General features: G+C 39.9%; 6 protein-coding genes across 7 annotated transcripts; 1 reads left to right on the plus strand and 5 right to left on the minus strand.

Annotated features, from left to right (window-relative positions):
* Positions 1-39: 39 nt before the first annotated feature.
* LOC115631048 (non-specific lipid-transfer protein) lies at positions 40-1,716 on the plus strand. Its single transcript, XM_030527681.1, has 4 exons — positions 40-172; positions 245-568; positions 630-820; positions 1,003-1,716. Exons 1-4 carry the CDS (start codon positions 128-130, stop codon positions 1,664-1,666), a joined length of 1,224 nt encoding a protein of 407 aa, XP_030383541.1. The 5' UTR covers positions 40-127; the 3' UTR covers positions 1,667-1,716.
* Positions 1,676-4,240, minus strand: LOC115631046 (UDP-glucuronosyltransferase 2B17-like). The gene is made up of 4 exons (XM_030527678.1): positions 3,914-4,240; positions 3,554-3,848; positions 2,725-2,800; positions 1,676-2,657 (listed from the first exon to the last, which is right to left on the minus strand). Exons 1-4 carry the CDS (start codon positions 4,184-4,186, stop codon positions 1,697-1,699), a joined length of 1,605 nt encoding a protein of 534 aa, XP_030383538.1. The 5' UTR covers positions 4,187-4,240; the 3' UTR covers positions 1,676-1,696.
* Positions 4,241-4,266: 26 nt separating this feature from the next.
* Positions 4,267-6,954, minus strand: LOC115631047 (UDP-glucuronosyltransferase 2B14-like). 2 transcript variants are annotated; one of them, XM_030527679.1, is made up of 4 exons: positions 6,912-6,954; positions 5,755-6,034; positions 5,319-5,692; positions 4,267-5,259 (listed from the first exon to the last, which is right to left on the minus strand). In XM_030527679.1, exons 2-4 carry the CDS (start codon positions 6,025-6,027, stop codon positions 4,326-4,328), a joined length of 1,581 nt encoding a protein of 526 aa, XP_030383539.1. In that variant the 5' UTR covers positions 6,028-6,034; positions 6,912-6,954; the 3' UTR covers positions 4,267-4,325. The 2 variants fall into 2 exon arrangements, with proteins under 2 accessions (XP_030383539.1, XP_030383540.1); XM_030527680.1 differs by having other exon boundaries at positions 5,755-6,031; positions 6,912-6,948.
* Positions 6,955-8,033: 1,079 nt separating this feature from the next.
* Positions 8,034-9,850, minus strand: LOC115631471 (UDP-glucuronosyltransferase 3A1-like). Its single transcript, XM_030528224.1, has 3 exons — positions 9,507-9,850; positions 9,074-9,447; positions 8,034-9,018 (listed from the first exon to the last, which is right to left on the minus strand). The coding sequence occupies exons 1-3, from the start codon at positions 9,768-9,770 to the stop codon at positions 8,091-8,093; spliced, it is 1,566 nt and encodes a 521-aa protein (XP_030384084.1). The 5' UTR covers positions 9,771-9,850; the 3' UTR covers positions 8,034-8,090.
* Positions 9,829-15,126, minus strand: LOC115631302 (UDP-glucuronosyltransferase 2B14-like). The gene is made up of 4 exons (XM_030528016.1): positions 15,102-15,126; positions 11,339-11,529; positions 10,905-11,278; positions 9,829-10,840 (listed from the first exon to the last, which is right to left on the minus strand). Exons 1-4 carry the CDS (start codon positions 15,124-15,126, stop codon positions 9,913-9,915), a joined length of 1,518 nt encoding a protein of 505 aa, XP_030383876.1. The 3' UTR covers positions 9,829-9,912.
* Positions 15,127-17,061: 1,935 nt separating this feature from the next.
* LOC115631521 (UDP-glucuronosyltransferase 2B1) lies at positions 17,062-20,372 on the minus strand. The gene is made up of 4 exons (XM_030528291.1): positions 20,099-20,372; positions 18,738-19,111; positions 17,580-18,218; positions 17,062-17,522 (listed from the first exon to the last, which is right to left on the minus strand). Exons 1-4 carry the CDS (start codon positions 20,369-20,371, stop codon positions 17,252-17,254), a joined length of 1,557 nt encoding a protein of 518 aa, XP_030384151.1. The 5' UTR covers position 20,372; the 3' UTR covers positions 17,062-17,251.
* Positions 20,373-20,425: the final 53 nt, after the last annotated feature.

The raw sequence follows: 20,425 nt of genomic DNA on the forward strand, positions 1-20,425 counted from the left end.
TAATCTAAATATGCAGAAAGCTTTTTTTAACGTTTAAACCATGTTATTTCGGCGGGATCGACTCGCTCAATCACTTAGTCGGTGTTTGTTGATCAAGCGGTGAGGTGATAGTAATTGGAAATACATAATGACGAAAACAAGAGTCTATGTTATCGGCGTCGGCATGACCAAGGTAAATGGTGAACTTTGACCCTGCGCTGGTTGTGGCATATGTATCTTAATTTAAATATGTATGTTCTTTAAGTTTGAAAAACCCGGTCGCCGTGCCGATGTTTGCTATCCGGACTTTGCCAAGGAGGCCGTTACGAAGGCGCTGCAGGATGCCAACATCAAGTTCGAGGAGGTGCAGCAGGCGGTTGTGGGTTACGTTTATGGCGACTCCACCTGTGGCCAGCGTGCCGTTTACGAAGTGGGCATGACCGGCATACCCGTCTACAATGTAAACAACAACTGCTCGACCGGCTCCAGTGCCTTGTATTTGGGTAAACAGATCATCGAGTCGGGTAACGCCGATTGCGTGCTGGCTCTAGGCTTCGAGAAGATGGAGCGCGGCTCTCTAGCAGCAAAAGTGCGTAAAGAATGGTAAACTAGAAAAAGAGAGAAAACTAATTTGCATTTCTTTGTTTTAGTACTTTGATCGTGTTAATCCCATGGAACGACACATCACAGAAATGGGGGAACTGACGGAAATTGGTGCCGGTCCCATGGCTGCGCAGATATTCGGCAATGCCGGCAAGGAACACATGAAGAAGTATGGCACGAAACCGGAGCATTTTGGTAAAATCGCCTGGAAGAACCATAAGCACTCGGTTAATAATCCGTAAGTTATTGTTTGCTTCTGGAGTCGAAAGTTCGTTTGTCTTGCTCTGTTATAAATCGGTTTATCTTATCAGCGCAAAGTTCGTTCCTGCAAAGCGAACGTCATAACGACCATTGCTCACTTCATTAAATGCACTACAGCACGCGTTGTTGGCTTATCTATGGACTTTATTTTTTTTTTAGTTACTCGCAGTTCCGCGATGAGTACACTCTGGAGCAGATTATGAAGTCGCCACAGGTGGTGGAGGGCGTGTTGACTAAGTTGCAGTGCTGTCCCACCTCTGATGGATCGGGAGCTGCCATTCTGGCCTCCGAACAGTTTGTGCGCCGGCATGGCCTGCAAGCACAAGCTGTGGAGATTGTGGGCATGGAAATGGCCACAGATCCCGAGTCGACTTTCGCCGACAAGAGTCTGATGAAGATTGCGGGCACCGATATGACCCGCTTGGCCACCCAGCGTCTGTTTGCCAAGAGTGGCTTTAAGCCACAGGATGTTCAGGTGGTTGAGCTGCACGATTGCTTCTCAGCCAATGAGCTGGTCACCTACGAGGCCTTGGGTCTGTGCGAGGAGGGCAAGGCTGGCGAATTTATTGACCGCGGCGACAACACATACGGCGGCAAGTTTGTAGTGAACCCGAGCGGTGGTTTGATTTCAAAAGGTCATCCATTGGGCGCCACTGGGCTCGCCCAATGCGCCGAGCTGTGCTGGCAACTGCGCGGCCTGGCCGAGAAGCGTCAGGTGGACAACTGCCAGCTGGCTTTGCAACATAACTTGGGTCTGGGCGGTGCCGTTGTGGTGGCGCTCTATCGTCTAGGGTTCCCTGGAGCCACCAAAGCAAAGTTGTAAATGGTGGAATTGTTTTTATAAATATAATTTTTAATTGCATTTAACTTCTACCACATTTGATTTTAAATTATCGGAGGGAATTTGTGATTTTTCTGCAGCGCTGCTCTTCATGCTGAACATAAATCGAAGCAAGGCTACATCGATGAGAATGGTTAGAAGGACCCCGATTGCGAGCACCAAATACACATCCAGGGAATTGTACACGAAACTGGACATGCGCACCGCACTGGGCTGAGTCAGACGAGCGCCCTTCGTGTTAGCCACATGCTCCACCCACCAAAGGGCAGTTTCGAGCGGCGTCTGGGATCGTTCGTTGAAGGAGAAGGCGACTACCTTCGCTGCAGTTTGGTATTTCTTTTGCAAAATCTCTTTTAGAGCCTCGTAAATTGCCTTCTCGCTTATATCATTATAATTCACATTGACGGCCATGCCTCGCTCCACCAGTGAAGCGATATTCAGAAACTGATCACCATAAATGGGTGTTCCCAGAATGGGGACTCCACAGTGCACCGCCTCCGTTACGCCCATCATTCCGCCATGACTTATAAAGGCCCTAACATTGGGGTGACAGAGTATATCCTGTTGGGGCAGCCATTTCACAATGTGTAGATTCTTCGGCTTGTTGGGCATCGTGTCGTTCTCCCACTTCCAAATAAACTGCTGCTTAAATCGACTGATGGCGTTCAAGATTGCGTTCAGCTTGGTTGGAGGTACAGAGGAGGCACGTATCAAGGAGCCCCAACTGATAATCACCACGCCATCCGTTGCGCTCTCCAGCAACAATTTTAGATCAGAAGGCAGGGCTCTAGGTCGTTGTAGATGAATGCCAGCCAGCTCGATAATATTGGGTGGAAATGGCTTTGGGCCACTCAGCGAGTAGTGCTGGTTGACAAAGAATAGGGAAGTGTACTTCACCAATAAGTTCGTCGAAGGCATTCGGGGGCCAAACTTTTGACGCAACATCTCATCCGCGGCAGGAGTGTAGAATATCCTGAAGTGTGGAAGATGATGTTATTGTTTTTTTTTTTTCTGGATTAAGTTATTTATTTCGTACTCACCTGTGCAACCAATTGAATGTGTGTGTGGTAATAAAATTATCCAGACGTCCCAGAAAACTCATTTCTTGTGATTCACCTACAAAATGGAGGAGAATGTTAAATAGAGTGTGAAGATGAAATGCTATTAGAATAAGAGAAATTACTAATACAGGCAGATAAGTTGACTGAACGATAAGAGGTGTATAGACTAGTTATTGAATTTAAGATAAATATATTAAAAGTTTGAAATTATAGTAGAGTCCTCTGTCATCATCTCCTTAAGTTGATTAAGAATAATTGACATAACGATTTTTAAAAACCTTTAGCTGTTGTTAAGTTATATTCATCTCATCATGTTGATGTTTATGATATGTACCTTTTGGGTTCAGGAGGAGAATGTAAGATGAAATTCTATTAGAATAAGAGCAATTACTAATAGAGGCAGAAAAATAAGTTGACTGAAGAATAAGAGGTATAAAATAGTTATTGAATTTAAGAGAAATATATTAAAAGTTTGGAATTATAGTAGAGTCTTCTGTCATCATCTCCTTAAGTTGATTAAGAATAATTGACAAAACGATTTTTAAAAACCTTTAGCTGTTGAAAAGTTATATTCATCTCATCATGTTGATGTTGATGATATGTACTTTTTGGTTCCAGGGTATTCAAATTTGTAATAGAATCTCTCCATATCTATAAACCTTTTAATTAGCACTAATGTGCTCGTCAAGAGCTAAGAAAAGCCACAAAATATTTTCAAGTATTCTTCAATTTTGGAAACCAGCAAGGGAAGTAGAGTATTCTTTTCCCCTTTATCATTGCTCTGTAGACCTGGGACTGACTTGCTTACCTAGAAAATAAGCCGGCATATGTGATGGAATAATCGGAGCACCCATCCGTCCATAGTGCCAGGGCATAAGGGCCGTACTGGTGAGGGCTATAACCGGCGCCCGCAGAATATATGCCACGCCCGTCATGCAATCAGACTCGGTATCAACAAGGATCACATCGTAATAGCCTGGTGCGTGTCTCAAAATATTATCGAGTGCCTGCGAGTTCAAAGTTTGATTGCAAGTCGAGACGCCCAATGAGAATATCATAAAGAACTCATACAAGTCGCGGAAATAGGTGCGTTTCTCATAGGTCTGTAAAGATGTTAACCCTTATATTGACGCAAACGAAAGGAAAAGCGATGGATAGATGTTCTCACATGCAAATCAATATTGTTATATAGAGTTTTGCCCGACAATGCGTAATCCGTGTAACGAGGTGGTGGATGCTGATCTGGAAAGGGGCTCAAAACATCGACATAATGTCCAGCTGCTGCAAGTCCACGAGTTATTGGGAGGGTCATTTGAAAATGACTCATGGAGCGATATGGAAAGAGGCCCAAGATGTTCAGCGAGTTCGCAGATCCTCCAACTAGCGCCCAAATGAGCAGCCGCAGCAGAAAAATCAATTTAGAAGAGCCGTTGCGTGCCATGTGGAGGGTTCTTAAATTAATTCAAAAAAATATATCTAAAAAGACGTGTGTGATAATTTTGAAGATACATAGCATGTATGTCGGCTATTCTTTGAAAACATTTTATTTTAAAGTGACAATAGTATCTCAGCCTCAATGCCTATTTTTGTTTGCGTTTCGGATTGCTAGGGGTTTTCGAGCTCTCCTCTTTGGCCGCGCAACACACTCGCTTTACTTCCCGAGCAATGGCGAGCAGAAGCAGCAGAGCTCCCAATACCACCAGATATACATCCAGTGAGTAGTAAATGAAGCGGGACATGTGCACGGAGCTGGGTTGGGTCAAAGGAGCCCCCCCAGTTTCTGCGGCATACTCCACCCACCAAAGGGCCGTTTCCAGCGGCTTCTGCGGACGTTCGTTGTAGGAGTGAGCAATCGCTTGGGCGTTATTCTTATAGCTCTTATCGAGAACTTTGGTGAGAGCCTTGACAAGCGCATCTTCAGTGATAGCCGTGTAATCCAGTCGCACTGCCGCTCCACGCTGTACTAGAGCGGCTACATTTTGGAACTGATCGCCAAACATGGGTGTACCCAAGATGGGGACGCCACAGTGAATGGCTTCGGTGGTGCCTAGAAGACCGCCGTGGGATATCATAGCCTTCACATTGGGATGAGCCAGAATATCACGCTGTGGAATCCATTTCATGATGTGCACGTTGTCCGGCTTGTTGGGCAGTGTATCGTTCTCCCACTTCCACACGAAGTGCTGCTTGAATCGGGACATGGCACGCAAGATGGCATCGCGCTTGGCGGGTGCCATTGTAGTGGCCCGAACCATTGAGCCCCAACTCATGAGAACCACTCCGTGCTTAGCATTCTCGAGCAGGCGTTTCAGTTGAGCGGGCAGCGGTCCCGGTGGCTGTATGTGGACGCCCCCCACTTCAATAACACTGGGTGGCAAAGGCTTTGGGCCACTCAGCGAGTAGTGCTGGTTGATGAGAAACAAGGATGTGTTCTTCACTAGTTCACCAGTTGAAGGTATGCCAGGGCCGAACTTTTGACGCAACAATTGATCAGCTGCAGGAACACTGAATAGTCTGGAAAGTATAAAAATACTAGTACTTTTTATACCCTCTACTAATAATATTGCACCCACTTGTAGAGCCAGTTGAGAGAATGGGTTGTGACCCAGTTCAACAAGCGCTCGCCCAGGTTCATCTGCTGTGAGTGACCCAGAAACAGGTCGGGCAGAAAGGAAGGTATAATCGGCACACCCATGCGCTCGTAATGCCAAGGCAGTAGTCCAGTACTGCTCATAGCTACGACCGGCGCTTGAAGTTTATGTGCCACGCCCATCATGCAGTCCGTATTGAAGTGCTCCATTAGAATAACATCATAGTAGTCTGGAGGATGTGCGAGTATAGACTCTAGTGCCTTTGAGCTTAGGGTGTTGTTGCAAGCTTCCTTGCCCATCGCATAAAGCGCCATAAAGTCATTAAAGTGGGAGAACTGATTGCGGTTTTCCACCACCTGCAGAGTGTTCGGGGTTTAAAGTCAAGCGGTACAGTTTATAAAGGCATTTGGATACTCACATTTAAGTCAATGATATTAATGTAAGCGGCACTCGCTAAATTGTAGTTCGTATAATTGGCGGGGGCTCTCTTATCAGGAAAGGGACTCACGACATCCACACTGTGGCCAGCGTCTACGAGGCCCCGCAGTATCGGATGAAAGAAATTGAAATGACTTTTGGCAGGATGTGGAAAGAGTCCCAAGATTTTCAATGGCTTGGCACATTCTGCTGTTAATACTAGAGATGATAACAACAGCAGGAAGATCCAACTGAATGGAACGTTGTGTGGCATGTTTCTGCTGAGAAGACAAGCATGATATGAATACTTAAAGATTTTACTGCAGCTATGTATGTATGTATATATAATTATAGATATAGGTACTATGTATTCAGCATATAATCAGATGGTGCTAGCTGAGTTAGGTATACATAAAATTATTTGCAACATATTCGCAAAGAAGACTGACAAAGAATTGGGACACACATGGTAAGAAGAGGGAATTCTTTTCAAATCAAGAAATCGAATGTATTTTAAGAACTACACCAATTTTGTTTTATGTTTGTTATAGCGTAGGAATGCATTTTGTATGTGTTATTAACACACATATATTGAGACAATTTGAATTTTGATTTTATATTTCTTTGTTTGTTAAAATTTGCAGCTCCTGACCCTAGGAAAAATGTATTTAATTATATTAATTCACACGACTGTGAGCGGACCGCTGTTCACAACTAACCAGAAACAACTGACAAATGAAAGAGCAGCGACGGATCGAAGCTCTCCGAGATATTGGCGATGTCAAAAATAAATATGTATGTGGAATAAGAAATATGTATAACAAAAAGGAAAGAAACTAAGCCTGTACCATTTGCAATATGTGTGAGCATAAACATTTAAGTAGAGCTCTTAAAAAAACTAACAGCGCTTTAAAAAACATTGCAGTTTTGAATTTTTAAATAAAAAATTATTTCTAGCATTGAAAAATATTAGATGAAAATATAGAACTTAAATCTTGTTCGAAATATATACTGCGAGTCTTACGTTTTGATAAAATATTACAGAATTGCATAAACAATAATAATATATAAATTTCTTTTGCGCACAACCAGAAGCTAAATTTGTATTTTTTAATTTTTCTATTTCTCAGAAATATTTATTTAATTATATTAACTCACGCGAAGCTTCGTGGACAGCGCAATGACCACCTTCCACAAAAAACCGCAAACAACTGGCGAATTAGACTACGAAATTAATCATGAAAGAGCAGCGTCGACATCCAAACTCTCCGAGATGTCAGCGATGTCAAAAATAAATATGTAAATAAACAAAAACAACAACTCAGAAATCGTACAGTGGCCTATTTTGAGCTTTTTATTGGCATAATAGAATGTATATGCATGTTATAAGAGTAGCGCTATTTGAAACATAAAATTGAAATTACGAGTAGTTAATGGCTAAATAAATTAAATTAAAAAACGAACTAAGAAATTAAAATACAAAAAATAAAATTCACAGACAGAAAAGAGAGCGTTTATTAAAAAATAGGCACAATCTTCGAAATGGATTATAAAATTTATAATCAGTTGTACATCTGTTAAAAATAAAAGGAAAATAATTTCTTATTCTGAATCTGAGAAATTCCGGCGAACTGAAAAGGGCAGAGGAATCTACACTCCCAACAATCCACACAACTCCAAGGGCAGTTCTACAACGAAGCGACGGAAGGTTATTTAGTTTAATTAGCTTAATCTTTAATTATTATGATTAAACTATAAATTGGAAGATGTCCGGCTGAAGCGATCCATTTATTGACACTTGGGGTAAAAATAGCTAGTTTCGATTAGTATACCTGTGAGATCATTTAGCGCGGGTTGCTCAAGCTTTTCTTCTCTTTCTCCTCTCTACAACTTCTGAAAAAATCATTCCATAGACTGCGGAATGACGAAATATCTGTTTACAGGGCAGAGGTCTGTTATAAGTTTAAACAGTGCTGTGTTTCTATTGATGTCCAGAGCTGGGGAGATGCCGTGCACTTTCCTAGCGCTACAGGGCTCTTGTCCGTGCATTCCGATTTCATTTCCAACGTTAAATTAACCGAAGTACGGACTTGTTAACTATAAGTAGCAGAGATTTAAAGAAAGGATTTCAATGACCTTAATTAATTATTATTAATCTTATTATATAGTAATTGCAGTGAACATTTGGTGACCCCGATCGCTTGTATCAATTGTATTTGCATAAAAACTGAATTGGTTTCCATAAAAGAGTCTTTTCTCCTAATATGTATACTATATATATCTCTTATGCCTATTATAATTTATTTTCTCTTTTGATTTGTTACATTTTAATTTTCTTTATAACTGCTTGAATTTTATTTGGGCAAATATATATCTTTTAAGGCGGCAAAGCTGCCGCAAAATTCCATAACATGCGGCTACTAAAAGCAGGACTGTAACAATAAATACTAAATAGACATCGAGCGAGTAGTAAACGAATCGGGACATATGCACTGAGCTCGGCTGAGTTAGGAGTACACCTCCGGTTTTTGCAACGTGTTCCACCCACCAGATGGCTGTTTCGACAGGAGTCTGGGGCCGTTCGTTAAACGACAAGGCGACATGTTTGGCGTGAATCCTGTACTTCTCTTTCAGCACCTCTTGTAGGGCATTATAAATGGTTTTCTCACTAATATCATCATAATCAACGCGTACAGCCATGCCGCGTTGCACCAATGCGGCGATATTTAGAAACTGATCGCCATAAATCGGAGTGCCTAGCACGGGAACAGCACAGTGAACGGCCTCGTTTGTGCCCATCATGCCGCCGTGAGACATGAAGGCCCTGACATTGGGGTGACAGAGAATGTCCTGTTGGGGTAGCCACTTCACAATGTGTAGATTGTCCGGCTTATTGGGCAACGTATCGTTCTCCCACTTCCAAATGAATTGCTGCTCGCATCGGGCTATAGCGCTCAAGATGCCAGAAAGCTTAGCGGGTGGCATGGTGCTGGTACGAATCAGGGAGCCCCAGCTGATTATCACCACACCATGCTCGGCTTCGTTCAGCATGTGCTCCAGATAAGGTGGCAGCGGCCTTGAGCGCTGCAGGTGGATGCCACCCACTTCAATGACATTGGGTGGCAAGGGCTTTGGGCCGCTGAACGAATAGTGCTGGTTGACGAAGAATAGGGAAGTGTACTTCACCAAGTCGGCTGTCGACGGCATGTTAGGGTCTTCAAATCTCTTACGCAACATCTCGTCGGCCGCCAGAGTATTGAAAGGTCTGGGTATGCTTAGTTACAACAAATTTGTTCCAATAAGCAGAGGTTTCTACTTACTTGTAGAGCAATTTTAGAAAATGTATGGTTATCCAATTGGACACGCGACCCCATATTGACATTTCATGCGAGTGTCCCAGGAAAAAGTTGGGTATAAAGGAGGGTATAATCGGCACTCCCATGCGTTCGTAATGCCAGGGCATCAGGGCACTGCTGGTCAGAGCAATCACAGGCGACTTTAGCTGATATGCCACGCCCATCAAGCAGTCAGTATGGAATTGCTCCATAATAATGACATCATAATAGCCCGTCGGACGCGTTAGAATCTTGGCAAGCGCTTGCGAGCTCAGCGTTTGATTACAGCTATCCACGCCGAATGAGAAGAGGTTGAAAAACTCAAGCAGAGGTAGCAAGAAGTTGCGATTCTCGAATATCTGTCGAAGGCCTACAATTCAAAATTCAGCTCCAAACAATTAATGAGACCCTATCTTACATGTAAATCGTATACGTTGTAATAGGATTCGCCGGGCAATGCGTAATCCGTATATCGGGGCGGTGGGCGATGATCGGGAAAGGGACTTAATACATCTACATTGTGCCCGGCAGCTGCGAGTCCGCGTGTGAGTGGAAGCGTCACTTGAAAGTGGCTCATGGCGCGATAAGGAAAGAGCCCCAAGATTCTTAACGAGTTCACCGATGCGAGTGTTAGTCCCAGCACTAGCAGCCGTAGGAATAGAAAGCGACTGCTTCGTACCATGATGTTACCAAATAAGTCTACAAGTAGCGATTAGAAATTGTGTCTTTACTTCAAAAATTTGGAGAATAATATAAAATTCGTTGACTGTCATGAATAATTTGATTCTACTGATTATGAATGCTTTTGTAACTCAATAGACCTCCTAATGTCGTTTACTCTTCAGCTTCCTTGTCCTGTCTTTCTGTCTTACAGTACAGCATAAGCGAATCAGGCCAAAGATGATGGCCAGGCTTAAGACCGAGACACTTCCAATTACCAAATAAACATCCAGCGAGTAGTAGGCGAAGCGGGACATATGCACGGAACGCGACTTAACCAGGGGTGCTCCTTTGGTCTTGGCCACATACTCCACCCACCACAGTGCCTTTTCGAGAGGCTTTTGGGAGCGTTCGTTGTAGGACATCGAGACGGCCAAAGCGTTCTCCTTATAACTATGCTGCAGCACTTTTGTTAGCCCTGCAAAGACCGTGTCTTCACTTATATCCATATAGTCGAGCACCTCGGCCATTCCGCGCTGAACTATCGCCGCCATATTGAGAAACTGGTCGCCGTACATGGGTGTGCCGAGCACCGGAACGCCGTAGTGGACAGCTTCGGTCGTGCCCATAAGACCACCGTGGGACATGAACGCCTTGACATTGGGATGAGCCAGAATGTCGCGCTGGGGAATCCATTTCATAATGTGCACGTTGTCCGGTTTGTTGGGCATTGTATCGTTCTCCCACTTCCAGATGAACTGCTGCTTGAATCGAGAAATGGCGTGCAATAAGCCCTCCAGCTTGGTGGGGGGCATGGAGCTGGCTCTTATGAGGGAGCCCCAGCTAATCAGAACTACGCCGTGCTCTGCTCTTTCCAGCAGATGTTGCAGCTCATCGGGTAGGGGCTTGGCCGGCTGTATGTGAATGCCACCTATTTCAATAACACTGGGAGGTAGGGGTTTTGGGCCACTCAACGAATAATGCTGATTGACGAAAATCAGGGAAGTGTTCTTCACCAAATCCCCCGTCGATGGAATGCCAGCTCCAAATCTTTTACGTAACAGGGCATTGGCCGCCGGTGTATTAAATATTCTAGAAATTAATCATTTATTTTTGATTATTTCTAAGTTTATTTTCATGTCTCATCCCAACTTACTTGTACATTAAATTGAAAGAGTGGACGGTTATCCAATTGGCCAAGCGTCCAGCAAAGGGCATGTCCTGTGACAGTGCCAGAAACTGAGCGGATATTATGGAGGGTATTACGGGAGCTCCGATGCGTTCGTAATGCCAAGGCATCATGGCACAGCTGCTCATAGCTATCACAGGTGCTTGCAGCAGATATGCCACGCCCATCAGGCAATCATTATTAAATTGTTCCATAATAATGACGTCGTAGTAGCCAGGGGGTCGCTTCATGATCCGTGCAAGGGCCTGAGAATTCAAGGCGTGCTCGCAAGTATCTTTGCCCAAGGAATGAAGCATAAAGAACTCCAGATAGTGATACATAAAGTTGCGTCTCTCGAAGACCTGCAAAATTGGCTTCTTTAAATTCTACCAATATAGGATTGGCAGCTGAAATGTACTAACATTTAAGTCCATAACGTTGAGGTGTATTTCGCTCGCTAAATCGTAGTCCGTATAGCCGGGCGGGGCCTCTCTATCCGGAAAGGGGCTAAGCACATCTACACTATGGCCAGCCTCGGCCAGTCGACGCATAAGTGGGTGGAAAAATTGAAAGTATAATTTAAATAATAATTTAAATTTATCTTTTGATGGTACTTCAAGGAAAAGGATAATTATTGAGTCCCTTTCCAAATGGGAATATTAAATTCTTAAATGAACTTTTTGACGCGATAGATAAGAGAGTCAGAAAATGTATATTTGTATTTACATAGCCGTACATAACAAATCAGTTAGTATTATCTTTTACTAAAATGTGAATGGGTTACCTTTGATGGAAGGTTTTGTAACTTACAGAAGAATGATATATAGACGATATATACTTATAATCGGAGCGATCAGACGCACAAAATTCTATCAAACCATCTATCCAGTCATAGAAACAAAACTATTAAATATTTATTTAAAATTTTGTAAGAAAAGCCTTTTTTGTTTATCAAGATTTTGAAGTCAAATTAGATATTCAGAATGTTTTTAATACCATATGGTGTTGGATAAATCGTGGATGACCGAAAGCTAAACGAAGTTGAAATTGAACGGAACACTTGTATACTTACATATAGAACATATAGTTTTGGTTTATTGCTTGCAATTAAAATAAGCTTAGAATATACTATAAAAGAGAATAATTTAAAATTTACCAAAAAAAAAAAAGAGTAATAATCGATATGAAATTATAGTAATTTTAGATAAATCAGGTATTTGTCGTGGCTAGTTAACCAAACAACTCTAGAAAGCATAAATATATATATGTATAATTTTGGAAAAAAGTATAATTTAATTTTGTGCCATTCGAAATTGTGGATAATACGAGTGTAGTCGATTGTGTAATATGGAAGTAAAATAACTAAATATTATTGTTGCTGCAGCTTTCTTTTGCGAGAGAAAACAACGAAGGAATAAAATAAAAGATTGGAGATTGCCAAGCACTCCCCTGGATTTCGGACCATAAGGAAATGTAGTAAATATTGGAAGATAAAATAGTAAAACGTTAATGCATAACTTAGTGAGAAAGTAAGAACTTTCGAATATTTTATATTAACATTTTCTCAGTAAAATAAAAGGCTATGCTTGAATGATTCGTACGCAAGTAGAGAGATGAGAATATATTTATTTTCTAGAAATCTTTACAGTGTGGATATATTGAGATATGCCTGAATGCAATGAAACGTGTCAGCTTGTAGTCTTTTTCTCTATAATTTCACAATCAATGCAATCAAAAACATGCTATCATGCCCAAATAAAAAAGGATTGGTATTTTTCCCCCAATAACTTGCAATTTTAAGTATCTATTGTATTTATCAGAAAATGTTCAAACATTTGCCCGACCGAGAACTGCACAAAAACCATTTTTGTAATATACAATCATAGATATAATCGAAGTGTAACCGATTCCCAATAATAGAGTACATTAAAAAATGCATTCATTTGGAAAAAAGTATTTAAATAGTTGAATTAACCGAAATGGATACAGCTCTTTTCCGTTGTATTCTATTGGTGAAGGCACTTGACCTTTGATATATGCTAATTTTAATAGACATAATACTGCAGAAAATTGATAAATCATTATCTCTCCATGCAACGAAACAATTCTATTCTAAACACTAATAAGAGTACGTGGGAAAATGAAAGTAAAAAAAGTCATATTTTTTAAATCATAGACATTTTAGAAAATAAGCAAAAAACCCAAAAATATATAAATGGGCATATTATCTATTTTTGGAAAAGAACGGTGCAATTTTGTGGATGGGTATATATATAGGAGTTGGGCTTACTTGGGGCTCAGTTGATTGTGAAAAATGAAAGTGAAATTACTTAAAGTGCTAATATTTTGTCTGGTTATTCAGGCAGTAAGTTGTATAGGAAATTAACTTTGTTCCTGTTCAAAAAGTAATTTTTTATTTAAAGGTCCACTCGAAGTTCAAAACTCTTTACTGCACCGCCGTTGACAAGGAGTATGGGGAATTCACAAAATGTCAAATCAAGGCCATAAGTCGCACCAGGAACCAGATGACCGTAATCTGGATGCAGAAGAAGATATGCAATAACATATTTGTATGTTTTGTTGTTAAACTTCCAACTATCAGCTTCATTTAATCACTTTTTTTTGGGATATTTCAGATACGCCTGGAATATTTGAAGCGTGCCAATGGTTGGCGTCCGTTTCTCTATAATGTTAAATTTAATTTGTGTGAGTTCTTAAGAACGAAATCATTCTACCTTGGCAGATTAACATTCGCTATGGCACTAGGTCATATAAATTTCGAAAACAGAACATGTCCCTATATGGTAAGTCCTTACAAATCATATTTATAATTATTATTTTGGCTTTTATACTTTTCCAACCCTAGCCCAACCAAGAATTTCGACTCGAGAACTGGGAATTGGATGTAGATAAGTTGCGTATCCGTTTTCCTATTGAGAATGGAGAATACGCTCTAGTTTTGACCTTTTACGACGGTGACCACAAGTATATAACTGTAAATAGTTCCATAATGTACTACAATTACCGGGAACCCTAGTTTCATAAACAAACCAAATGTATAAAATGTTTTTTAAAACAAATTAATATTTCAGATGGCAAATAAATAAACAGTTTTCTGCACATATACTCGTAGTACTTCTAGATAACGCAACAAATATTTTCTAAATTAATAATAAGAAACAAGTGGAAATTTTTCACTCTGTAAAAACCCATACTACTATATATGCAATATATGTATAGTTTGAGACATTTATCCTTCCTTTAGAATTGTTCGATCCCTAAGCACTAACTGAGAGTAATCGCTAAATTTGTTTAAACATTTCTGAGTTCTGGGAGTTCTGGATAATTACTAATAGTGGGGGTGTGGGGAAAAGGAAGAATATAAACTTGCAATGTGTACTGTAGGTTTTATGGTCTCTGAGATCTCGATGTTCATACGAAAGACAGGGTTTAATCGATTCGTCTTGTCACGCTGATGAAATTTTTTCAAATATTATATGTATTTTAGATAATAATTTGCTATGTGACTAAATCAGATCATTTTCGTGCCTAGTTAAGCAAACAAACCTAAAATATATAAATGGGCTTATTAGCTACATTTTGAAATAAAAGTGCAATTTCCTTTTTGTGGATGGGTATATATAGAAGTTGGGCTTAGTTGGGGCTCAGTCGATTGTGTATTATGGAAGTGAAATTACTTAAAGTGCTCATATTTTGTCTGGTTATTCAGGCAGTAAGTTGTATTATAAACTACCCTTCTCATAAAAAGTAATTTTATATTTAAATGTGCGCGCAGGTGCACTCGAAGGTTAAAACTCTTTTCTGCAACTCTGTTGACAAGGAGTATGGGGAATTCACAAAATGCCAAATCAAGCCTATCAGTCGTACCAGGAACCAGGTTAACGTAATCTGGATTCAGAAGCGGTTGGCAGACAATGTATTTGTATGTTTTCTGTTGAACTTCCAAATATTAGCTCTATTTAATCACTTTTCTGGATACTTCAGGTACGCCTGCAATTTTTGAAGCGCGCCAATGGTTGGCGTCCGTTTCTCTATAATTTTAAATTTAATGTGTGTGATTTCTTAAAAAAGAAAAACAACGTAGTTGTCAAATTAACATTTGCTATGATAGAAACTCATATAAATTTCCTAAACCGACAATGTCCCTATATGGTAAGTACTTACATATAGTTGTACCTAGTTTAGTCATTATTTTGTTTTTTATACTTTTTCAACCTGTAGCCCAATCAAGAATTTCGGCTCGAGAAATGGGAATTGGATATAGACAAGTTGCGTGTCCGTTTTCCCATTGAGAATGGAGAATACGCTATAGTTCTGACGTATTACAACGGTGACCACGAATACATGTCCGTAAATGGTTCCTTGTTGTACTACAATTACCGAGAGCCCTAGTTTCATAAACAAACCAGTTGTATAAATTGTTTTTTAATGAATATTCCAGATGTGAAATACTTGTAAATAAACAGTTTTCTGCACATATACTAGTACTGGACCTTTTTAACTTTTCCTAAAAGCAATTAAAATATTTTAAACAGACAAATAAACATTGTCCCACCATCTATAAATAATAATCAACAGTCCAAACTCATTGAACTACTTGAACATTCAATGTAAGCTTTTCTAGAGTGAGGTTTGATTTTGTGGGCCTTTTGCTCTGCCTTGTTAAATTTTCAAAGTTCTTACGATTCAATAACTTAAAGAAGTAGAACTTAAGTAGTATGCAATTTTATTGTCTTTCCCCCTGAAAAATACTTAGTAGTTCTCTTTTGAGAAATTGGATTCTTCCATATCTAATCTAATACGAGTTATTATAGTCGTTTGATGGAAAACTTCAAGTCATCAATTGCGTAATCGTATTCGATTTCCAATTCAAATCGATGATTAAAAATGCGTTCGTTTGAAAAAAAAGTATTTAAATAATTGATCTAAATGGCGATGCTTAAAAACCGTTTATGTGTTTTAACAAATGGTATTATTTTAAAGCTGAATGCAACAATCTATAATCAATTAGTTTTATATAACACTTAAAACTCGTCTACCAAATTTTCCACATCCCATAAGTTTCTAAACTAAAAAAAAAAGCTAAAAAAACTTGTGTAGAAAATAAAAGCAAGTTGAAGAATAAGTGCAAATATTTTATATCACAGATTGTTTATATACACAATAATGCAACGATTTTGATCAAGTTGGGTATCTAGCTATATACTTTCATTCCTCGGGTATGCGAAATCAAAGCCTCTTTAGCAAATGGAGGTGAAACTTAACATTTAAACGCACAACAGTCTCAGCAGTCTCTTTAGAAGAGAGAAGACAACGGCAGAGCAGTGTTTACAAAAGAGTCGCTTATTGGGACCAGTCTTGACGCGCTCTTAAATAAATAATACAAGTAGAGAATTGAAAGAGAAAACTCAAGCAAATGTTTAAGTAAATAAAGAGAAAATGCGGCAAACAAAAGTTACGTACTTAGAGTTAATGAAAAAAGAAATACACATCAAAATAAAAGCTTTTTTGTGTTCTAAGATGTTGCGATATGTTTTCGTTTGAAATATTATTCTTATTAGATCCCCTAAAAAAATGTTATTGATTTGCACTGTGTAGTATATACAGTATTCGATATCTGATCGTGTTGGGAATCACTCTCTCTTGTTGAATAATTTTTACACATCATCATGTCGTGTTGACAAATCTTAAGCCTCTTATAATCAGTTTCGTGCTCATTTGTTATCTCGATGTTGTTATTTTTTTTTGAACTCATAAGATAATCATGGTTACAAACGCTTACAAGCAAAAAATTGCGCTGAAATCGAAACTGAATCGCCGGCGCAATGTCCGCTTCGAGTTACAGACAATACACAACTAGCTGAGCTACAGATCGTGTGAAGTTACCTATAGTGGTTTATCTTACTCAGATGAAAAGTATTTTTTGTTCTCAAAGCTTTCCAAAATTCGAATTAATGGCGAAAAAAACAATAACTTGTTTACTTCTGATGTTTCTAAGAGAGCGCCTAAGCCGGAATTGAGGATTACTGAGAACTTCTAAGAGATTTGCAAGTAATTCTTCACTTAAGAGCTTATCTTTAATCAGCTGTGACTATGTTCATTGATCTGTGAAAATACAGTTATAATCGATGTTTTACAAATTTATTTTAGTTTGTTCTTCTTTTTAAACAAACAAGTCGGTTCTTTCGGAGGTTATTTGTCTACTGAATAGGTCTTTAGCATTACAAAACTAATTACAACACTCATACATAGTTGTACAAAATATCACATAAATAGTACTTAGACATAAAATGTGGGGCACGTCTGTTGTGGATCTATTCCTGCTTCTTCTTTGTGGCACGCTTCAGGTAGCAATGGCGTATGACATAACCCCAGCTGCCAATTACGAGGAGGAGGATGCTGCCAAAGACCAAATAACAATCTAGCGAATAGTAAACAAATCTTGACATTTCCACAGCGCTGGGCTTGAGAAGCGGAGCACCACCGGTGTGGCCCACATGCTCGATCCACCAGAGAGCCGTTTGTAGTGCCGTTTGGGGGCGGTGGTTGAAGGAGTGGGAAACGGCTTTGGCTGCATCGGCATATCTGCAAAAGGAAAGAGATCTACAGGAAGGCCTCAATCAATATTCCTTTCGCACTTACTTCTTGTCCATGGCCTTCTTGATGGTGCGTATAACGGTATTTTCGCCAATATCCTCATAGTTGAGCAATACGCCCATGCCCCGCTGTATGAGGGCAGCAACATTCAGAAACTGGTCGCCATACATGGGAGTGGCGACCACGGGAACACCGCAGTAGGCCGCCTCCGAGGTGCCCATGAGGCCGCCGTGCGACATGAAGACCTTCACATTGGGATGGCAGAGTATATCGCGTTGGGGCAACCACTTATAGATGTGCATGTTTCGCGGCCGATTCGGAATAGTGTCGTTCTCCCACTTCCAGATCACCTGCTGGGGCAGTCGAGCGACTGCTCGTATGATGCCATCGCGCTTTGCAGCCGACAGGGAGTTGGCGCGTATCATCGAGCCCCAGCTAATGAGCACCACACCGTGCTCGGCATTATCCAGCACGCGTTGTATCTCAGGTGGCAGTGGTTCGGTCTTTTGTATATGAATGCCCCCCAGCTCGATGACGCTAGGTGGCATAGGTTTCGAGCCGCTCAGCGAGAAGTGCTGATTGACGAAGAAGAGCGATGTGTTCTTCACCATTTCCCCCACCGAGGGCAGATCATGCCCGAATTTATATTGCACCAATGCATCGGCGGCGGGTATGGCGAAAAATCTGGCAAAGAGAAAGAAAACAGGAGTGGTTTTCAAAAATCAGTTGAAACATAAGCACAGGCTAATGAAAGAAATCAAAAGATATTGAAAAAATATAGGTTTTTAAAATAATATTATGTAAGATTAATTGAAGTCATTGATTTGGTTCGAAAGTAGTTTAAGAATGATATTAAAAATATCAGTAAGATTCTTATTCGGTTTCGAGTTTGTTCAAATTGAGTTAAGCCAGGCCTTCAAAAGCTTTACAAATAGATTTAAACGTGGTTCAAAAATCATAGAGCGATGGTATCAAGAACAATAGTTCTTTGTATTTCAAAAATTGGTTTGGAATTGGTAAAAAGTTTTGAAACTTAATTAAAATTGCTTCAAAAACACGTTTCTACAAAAAATTCGCGTTAGGTTCAGAATTTCTTAAATAACGCAATTTAAAATGCGATTTAAATTTCGAAATATGTAGAAGACGTTCGATTTTTTAAATTTGTCTTACTTTGAAATTTGGAATCTACTAAACGTTGCTTACTTGTACATTAAGTTCAGTGCATGAAAACTGAACCAGTTCGCCAAACGACCACCAAAGTCCATGTCCTGTGATTGCCCCATAAATAGCGCCGGTATATGGGAGGGAATAATCGGTGCGCCCATTCGCTCGTAGTGCCAAGGCATCATGGCACAGCTGCTCAGAGCAATCACTGGAGCTTGAAGCTGATGTGCCACGCCCATCATGCAGTCCGTATTGAACTGCTCCATAATGATGACGTCATAGTAGCCTGCCTTCCTTTTCATAATTTGATGCAAAGCCACGGAGCGAAGCGTATAATTGCAGGCCGCTTTACCCCAGTCCAGCAGCAGAAAGAATTCCTGGAAATGGCTGTAGAATGTGCGTTTGTCGAACATCTGTCGGAAGCAATAATATGATAGGATTTATCTTATATTTCGATTGAAAATAATGTTGTTATGAATTAATTATATAAAAGAGTTGGTCAAAAGAAGTTGATTACTATTTTTGTTGTTTATGTAGAACCCATTATTTCTACCTATTTTTCAGATGAGTATGTCTAAGATAATTTAATTTATGTTGTAAGATAATTTGGGAGTCGAGTATATCAAAGAGAAGACTTGGCATATAAAGAAATCTTATATAGAACCAATTTCAACTTTACAGGTCTGATACAAGCCTTTCCTTCTTAAATAATTTAAGATATTTTATTCAATACTTTTATGTGTTTCTTTTTATTATTTTGTATTTGTTTTTTTTTTTTTAAAGAAAGACATTTTTGAAGATTATCTTGAACTCTTATATTTCCTCTAAAAATGTAAGGCGATCCCTTTTTAAGAGCAATTTGTATTTATTTTTTTTATCAAATATTTTTTGAGTGTATTTATTTATTTACTGGGATCCACACTCACTCGACTTTAAGCCGTAAAAATTAAGCATTTTTGTTATAACTAGAAATTAGTAGATAAGGCTGTTAAATAACCAGTAATAAATAAAATAGCTTCCGCAATGCAGATGAGTCAAAAATGCATGTACAAGTATAATTGGAAAAGTTAATTAGCAGTTAGTGAATGGCTCAATTATCTGTGTATCTCTCTAAGCCAAATGGAGAACATAACAAATACCAGACTGCTTAAGATAACTCTGTGTTCGGTCTACTAGGGTTGTCAATCTTAATAGGCCTACGAGTTGTCTTGTCAATTGCTATTCCTTTCAAGCTATGAGGTATAAAGTGCAGCCACTTGTTCTTCTTCACATTATTGTTTAAGGCCTTACATACATATATTTAAAATTTGAATTATTCAAAAAGTGACAACAAAAATTCTTCTGAGTGTTGGACAAGCTCCAAAGGAAGGAAAGAAGGAAAACATTTCATTATAACTCACCTGTAGATCTACACTGTTGGTAAGCGTATCAATCCCAGTTAGGGGAAAATCCTTGTAGCGTATGGGTGGGTTTTTTTCCGGAAAGTGACTGACAACGCTCACATCGTGTCCGGCCTCGGCCAGGCCACGCATAATCGGGCGAAAGAAGTGAAAATGACTGACGCCCGGATGTGGAAATAGGCCCAACACCTTCAGGGGGCGTCCAGCCTGGAGCGAGCCAATGCCCAGCGCCAAGAGGAAAACTAGTGCCAAGAGCGGGCGCAGCAAACACATTCTGTGGAAATTAATAAAATTGTAAAACACTTGTTGCTCATCTGTTTATGGCAC

This window comes from Scaptodrosophila lebanonensis, unplaced genomic scaffold (assembly GCF_003285725.1).
Source record: "Scaptodrosophila lebanonensis strain 11010-0011.00,11010-0021.00 unplaced genomic scaffold, SlebRS2 tig00001412-arrow-pilon, whole genome shotgun sequence".
Lineage (NCBI taxonomy): Eukaryota > Metazoa > Arthropoda > Insecta > Diptera > Drosophilidae > Scaptodrosophila > Scaptodrosophila lebanonensis.